At 51.2% G+C, this 7,119-nt stretch overlaps 1 protein-coding gene across 1 annotated transcript; it reads left to right on the top strand.

The window, feature by feature from the left end:
• The first annotated feature begins 1,085 nt into the window (after nucleotides 1-1,085).
• LOC143350571 (uncharacterized) lies at nucleotides 1,086-6,661 on the top strand. The gene is made up of 2 exons (XM_076782648.1): nucleotides 1,086-3,575; nucleotides 6,491-6,661. Exons 1-2 carry the CDS (start codon nucleotides 1,086-1,088, stop codon nucleotides 6,659-6,661), a joined length of 2,661 nt encoding a protein of 886 aa, XP_076638763.1.
• Nucleotides 6,662-7,119: the final 458 nt, after the last annotated feature.

Raw genomic sequence — 7,119 nt, 5'->3', positions numbered from 1 at the left:
TGCTTGGCTATTGCACGGTTCAGAACCCCAACCTATAGGGAGCCTTCGTTGCAAAATCCCTGGGTTGGGTTCGTCGTTTTCCAGGGTCGAAACAAAAGTTTGGGATAACACCCGATAGGGGCCTTATTTGGCATTCCCTGGGTAAATATCTCGGCTGGTTTCGACCTGCTCGAGCGTGGGTTCCAGATCGTCAGTGGGTACGGACACTCGACGTAGAACTACGTTCAAAGGGCACCGTGGTGTTAGAACCTTAATAATCAGTCGCTTCTGCGCAGTTAAGGCTCTGCATCACACCGGTCCCGTACGGACCAGGGAACGGCGAGGGACCGCGGAGTTGACAACCTTTGGAGCCCTACAACCTCCACTTGTTGTCCTCTCCTGCAAAAACCAAGCTTGCAGCAGTGGGAAGATCGAGATTAGAATCTCGTCTTCCCCATCTGCAATTCAACGTTTCCAAAATCTGAAACGTTGAAATAATAATACAGTCCACTAACACAGTTGTGTATCGCTGTGTAAGAATCCCGCTCCTATTCACCGTAAACGGAAGAAGGAGCGTGTGGATTAAAGCGAGTCAGACAACGCACCGAGCGTTGTCAGGTATTAACCGCCGGATTTCGGTATTTCTTTTGATTACAGAAGACCGAGACGAGAGCCGTAGGCGCCGACGGCGGTGCAGGTTTTTTTTCCCGAGCCATCAGCTCGGGCTTTTTTCCTGCAATTTTAAAAAATCATAAATATAAAGTTAATTTTTTCGTTAATTTCCTTTTTTACGTTTATTTAATTTTGAATTTTCCTTATTAATAAACGGCCAGCCCATTGGACTAGGCGAAAGATAATTATAAACTGTACATTCACTTTCCCCCATATTCCCAATCCCTCGTGATCCGGACCAAACTTCGTTAAAGGGTACGAGACAAGGTCTTTTCACAACCTTTGCACATACTCGTACCTATTTTAACAAAGGTCCTTCGAGCCGGATATAACACGAGGTTGAGAGGAATTGGGAAAGGTACAGTAAATCACACGTGTCGAATATCCACGTGAGAGGTTAGTTCGAGCTGATTAATCCTCGATAAAACCCAACAATGGCCGTGGCTAAAGAAACCATGTGGACGGAAGCTGATGAGCACATAGAGACCATGTGCGAAATCACCTACCGCCTAAGCAAATTGGGTACTAACCTGAGAAAAACTGGCAGAGCGAATTACTCGGTGAGACTTCTCGAGGAAAAGCTCGATTTTGCCAAAACACAATGGAAGGAGTTAAACGATCGGTATACGGCAGTGCGCAAGCTCTTAAAGCCGGCGCAAAGACAAAACTACGATTTCTTTAAACAGAATATTATCGTAGCCGCCGAAAACGATTTCCACGAATACATGGATCTCGTAAGCACGGAAATCGACCGACTCACCACTGACAAAAGACCAGCGGTGTCGGTCGAACCATGCAACGTACCGATCGAGCTCCCCAAGCAGCGAATACCCAAATTCGGAGGTGATCCTCGAGAGTGGGAACACTTTGAGGATCTGTTTACCGCCGGGGTAATTAACAATGCTGCGTTGGGAGACATCCAACGATTGTATTTTCTGAATGCCTGCCTTGAGGGGCCGGCTGCAGCAATCGTTGCTTCCCTTCCAGTCGTGGGTCGCAACTTCACGGAAGCGTGGACGAGGCTGAAGACCGAATTCGGCCTCCCACGCATAGTCACTGGGAAACTACTGGACAAGCTTCTATATCTGAAGCCCATCGATATGAACGACTTGTCCAGCATGCAACAAGTGACCGTGGGTTGCACCCAAGCAATCGCTGTTCTGGATACAAAGGGCACACCAGAACAGCAACGAGACTGGCTGCTCGCTCATTGGGTGAAGCAACACTTCACCCCCGAAATGGAGCTGGAATGGCAAAAAACGCTAGACCTCTCGCCCGATTATCCTACGTTCGAGGACGTAAGGAAATTCGTGGACAAACGGTCACGTGCCTTGCTCTCCATGAACGAGGAGCGCAGAAAAGCTGCCTTGGGGCTTCCAACAAAATCCACGCGTAATCGAAGCGCGGCGTGGGAAGTCAGCGCCGCCTCGAAGAACGTGAGAAGCCATAACGTTGTCATGGAAAACGTCCAGGCTGAACAGCCACGACGAACGGGTTCCGATAACGTCAGGCAGGTTGGAACAACGCCCACTCAATTGTGCGGATTCTGTAACGGGCCGCACAGTTTGCCGAACTGCCGAAATTTTGCAATATTGACTGCAAAAATGCGCAGTCAGTATGTGAAAGGTCGCCGGTGGTGCATCCAGTGCCTGGGCACCACTCATACGGTGACCAAATGCAAAAACTCCACGGCATGTACGACGTGCGGCGGGATGCACCATTCCCTGCTGCACTTCGAGGTAAAACGGGAAGCTCAACCGACTAAGCCGTTACCAAAAAGTGAGGTCGGCAACCGGGAAGAGCGGCGTCTTAATGACCAATCCCGTCGGTCTACGAAATCGAGGCCGAAACCCAACACTTCGGCGAGTGCTAAAACAACGCCCGCCTCCACGTCGCACTGTACCGCTCTTGGTACAGGCGCACCGAGGCCAGTGCTATTAGCGACCGCCCGAGTTAAAGTGTTCGGCAAAAATGGCACGACGCGAATCGCGCGCGCCCTACTCGATCAAGGATCGGAAACGTCCTTCATATCCGCGAGTTTGGTGAATGACCTCAAACTCGCGCGGAGGAAAACCCCAGCTACGGTGACGGGCCTAGGGGGTGACCGAACCCGATCGATAAAGTACAGTGTCGGAATGAGTCTCGGCGCAAAAGACGGTGAGAAACCGATGTGTGTGGCTGATGCGTACGTCGTGCCTCAAATCACGACCTACGCGACTCCATCGGTAGGAACGCTCGAATACGAAGCGTTCCTGGAATTACCGCTTGCCGACCCCGACCCCGCATCGGATCAAACCATTGAAATTTTGATCGGTGCGGACTTATACGCACAGATTATGCGAGCGGGATTCCGTCGCATAAACGATGCAGGTCCCATTGCACAAGAAACTGCATTCGGCTGGGTGATATCCGGGCCGACAAACGCAGCAAGTGGTGCGCAGAACACGGTGCAGTCGCTGCACTGCACCGTACTCGAATCGCTGGATCAAGCGGTTCGAAAGTTCTGGGAAATGGAAGAAATTCCCGCAACCTCCACGCATACCAAAGCAGAAGAGGAGTGTGAAGCATTCTTTCAAAAAACCGTTACCCGTGACGAAACTGGGCGGTTTGTAGTCCGACTCCCCCTCAATTGCCCGAGACCGGAAGAAGCGTTGGGAAATTCCTTCCATATCGCGCTTTCCGCTCTCACAAGGCTGAGGAAGAAACTGGACACGAATCCGACTCTCGGTAAAGAATACGCAGAGTTTCTAACGGAATACGAGTCTTTAGGTCATATGTCGCGTATCGAACCTATTGACCAAACTAGACTTTACATTCCGCACCGAGCGGTCATTCGCACGGACAGCGCGACCACCAAATTGCGGGTCGTCTTTAATGCGACCAGCAGGACAGTGGGTGGACGCTCCCTAAACGACATCCTACACGTAGGTCCGAAATTACAAAACGATATTACCTCGGTATTAACGAGATGGCGTTTGTACGAATACGTGTTGGTGGCTGATATCGAGAAGATGTTTCGACAGATTCTCGTCGCCCCTGAGGACCGTCGTTTTCAATGCATAGTATGGAATGCACCCGAAACCGAACAGCTGGTAGCGTTCGAGTTAAATACCGTTACATACGGAACGGCGTGCGCCCCGTACTTGTCGATGCGTACCCTCCTCGAATTAAAGGAACAGGATGGAAAGAAATTTCCGCTTGCCGCTCCGATTCTCGAGAAGGACATTTACGTCGACGATGTATTCCTGGGAGCACCTGATAAATCCTTGTTGGAGAAAATCCGCACACAAGTCTGCGAGCTCCTCCAAGGAGGCGGGTTTGAGCTGAGGAAGTGGGCAGGAAATTCGCCACAATTATTGCGAAATATTCCCCACAGCGCTCACTCCCACGCCGTTGACCTCACTTTGTTCGATGATTCTGAACTAAAAGTGCTCGGTTTACGATGGATACCGTCTGGAGATTATTTCTATTTCAATCTCCAACGGTTCCAACCCTCGGCATCACCGATGACAAAAAGAAATTTGTTTTCGGAAATTGCCAAGCTCTTCGATCCGCTCGGCTGGCTCTCGCCGGTTGTAATTCGCGCGAAGATTTTGATGCAGTCTCAGTGGCTGGAGAAAATCCAGTGGGACGATCAAATCTCCGCGAATACGCAAAAAACGTGGAATGCGTTCTGTACGGATTGGAGCAGCTTAAAGGAGTTAAAAATTCCTAGATGGATACGTTTCGGAGTTGATACGGTGTCAGTAGAATTGCATGGATTCTGCGACGCTTCGCTCGCGGCCTATTCGGCCGTCACGTATTTACGCGTGACGACGATAAGCAACGAAATTTTTACGACGTTGCTGATGGCAAAAACGCGAGTCGCTCCGATTAAAACGCAGTCCATCCCAGTCCTCGAATTAAACGGGGCGGCACTCCTCTCCGAGCTGGTGGTGCACGTGCAGCGGTCACTTCCGATAAAAGTGCACCGCGTAATCTGCTGGACAGATTCCACGATTGCATTGGCTTGGTTAAGGAAGCATGCATCGACATGGAAGGTTGTAATCGCCAACCGAGTGTCGAAAATCCAGACATTACTCCCGAACGCTGAATGGCATCATGTTCCCACGCGCTCGAACCCCGCGGATCTAAATTCGCGTGGGGTGGACGCGTCGGAACTCCTTCAGTCGGAGCTCTGGATTTCCGGGCCGACGTGGCTTCGACAAGCGGAAGAAAATTGGCCAAAAATGCCCGCTTCGATCGAGACCGAGGAGGGTAAGCGCGTATCGCATACCCTCGTAGCAACTCCACAAAAGGAATGGGATTTTGTATTCCGATTTTCCAAATGGAGTAAGCTACTCCGCGTAACCGCCTACTGTCTTCGACTAAAAAGGACGTGGGACGGGGAGCGGCGGTCTTTCGGTGCCAAAATCGTCGAAGCACCGGAATTACAGCGTGCAACAGAAAGAATTGTGCGCTATTTACAACGCATGCACTTTGCGGAAGAATACCAAAGCTTAAAAAAGCGGAAGGGAATTCCTGCAAAGTCTCCGTTAAAAAGCCTCAACCCTTTCCTCGACGAAAAAGACGTCTTGCGAGTGGGTGGAAGGCTGGAGAATGCAGCACTTGCATGGGAAACAAAACACCCGGTAATTCTGCCAAAGCATCATGTTTCTAACATGATAATCCGGCAATGTCACGTTGATACGTTACACGGGGGTTTGCAATTAACCATGTACACGGTGAGACAGAAATTCTGGATCATCGGTTGTCGTAACGCGGCGCGTACGGTTATCCATAATTGCATACGATGCGTGAGATGGCAAGCAAACGCCTCTACGCAGATAATGCAGGATTTAATTCCGGAACGCAGTCGCGAGGCACGAGTTTTTTCGAACTGCGGAGTAGATTACGCTGGACCATACCGTGTCCGCGACTCCGCCGGTCGAGGAAAAGCAGCTCATAAAGCTTACATAGCAGTATTCGTCTGCTTCGCTACAAGAGCCGTGCATATCGAACTCGTGCATGATTACACAACAAGTGCATTTTTGGCCGCCTTGGATCGATTTATCGCCCGTCGAGGAGTTCCGTCCTGCATGTTCAGTGACAACGGAACAAACTTCGTCGGAGCGGATCGAGAATTGCGAGAACATTTCAATATCGTGTACAATACACAGGAAATGCGCAATAAGTGCGGCCAGAAGGGTATTACGTGGAAATTTAATCCACCTAGTGCACCTCATTTCGGCGGTATGCAAGAAGCCGGTGTGAAATCGGTGAAACATCACCTCAAACGCACCCTCGGCGATTTCGCGCCTACAAGCGAGGAAATGCAGACATTACTCTGCAAGATCGAAGCGAGCTTGAACTCTCGACCGATTTCCGCTTTAAGCGATAACCCTGAGGATTATGCGCCTCTCACACCGGGCCACTTCTTGACCGGAAGTCCGATAAATGCACTTCCGTTCGAGTCCGTGGAAACTGAAAAACTCTCCCGCCTTACACGTTGGAGAGCGATACAGAAATTCCACGAGCAACTCTGGAGGCATTGGACGCGTGATTATCTCACGCACCTCCAGAACCGCTATAAGTGGCATACCGCCCACGCACAGCTAAAACCAAACGATTTGGTGTTAGTGCAAAACCCTCTTCTCCCCCCAAATCAATGGGAAATGGGTAGAATCGAGGAAACATTCCCGGGTAAAGACAGGCGTGTGCGTGTAGTTAAAGTTCGCACAGCAACGTCCACCTACACACGTCCTATCACACGTCTGTGTAAATTGCCCGTGGAAGAGTCGGTAACGACAACAAACGTCGACGACGCTATCGGGACATAAGAAATCCCGAATTCCGCTAGACAAAGAGACACAGTAGAGTGAGAAAGACCATCGACACAACCATGGTGTTGTCTCACACGTTCTACAAGTCTCAGCTGAGGGATACGGACAGAGGGGTATCATACCCTACCATCCCGTCAAGAATTGAGGAAGGGAGCGATTCCCCGATTCCCCGGGATCCACGGCTTTAAAAGCAGGTTCCGCGGACCGAATCGGTTCAGTTCCTAATCAATCAAATAAGCAAGATGTCAAGCGATGAAAGTGTGGTGACGGTCGTGGGGTCAGAACGCATGGACCCCGAGATGGAAGCCCAGTTTGGGCGCCTCCTCCAATTGGGGGAGGTATTCGCTCCCAAAAGTGGAAGAGAGAAGGACACGGAGTGCCCCGAGGCAGAGGCCTCGACCTCATCTGCCCCTGAGAGGAGGACTGCCGAGGCCGCGGTGCCCGATAACGAACCGCCAGCCGCCGCCATCATCGGCAACCTGCCGACCTACGATGTCCACATGGGGCCCGAGGTGATACGCGTGCCAGCCCACGTGCCGTGGACCACACGGCGGTATAAGTGTCCAGCCGAAGGGGGTCACTTCCACCTAAAGTGGACACCAGCCGGCCGGCTCGTCGCCTGCAATTTCCGGCCGTCAAAGGCCAC

This window comes from Colletes latitarsis, unplaced genomic scaffold (assembly GCF_051014445.1).
Source record: "Colletes latitarsis isolate SP2378_abdomen unplaced genomic scaffold, iyColLati1 scaffold0002, whole genome shotgun sequence".
Taxonomy (NCBI): domain Eukaryota; kingdom Metazoa; phylum Arthropoda; class Insecta; order Hymenoptera; family Colletidae; genus Colletes; species Colletes latitarsis.
The sequence above is the reverse complement of the archived record's forward strand: the minus strand, read 5'-3'. Positions and strand labels throughout refer to the sequence as shown.

What these genes read in the sequence shown, in the direction of transcription:
- LOC143350571 (XM_076782648.1), top strand. Translation starts at nt 1,086, where the DNA reads ATGGCCGTGGCTAAAGAAACCATGTGGACGGAAGCTGATGAGCACATA. An exon ending in CCCTAAACGACATCCTACAC is followed by an intron (nt 3,576 to 6,490) that starts GTAGGTCCGAAA and finishes GAATTCCGCTAG; the next exon opens with ACAAAGAGACACAGTAGAGT.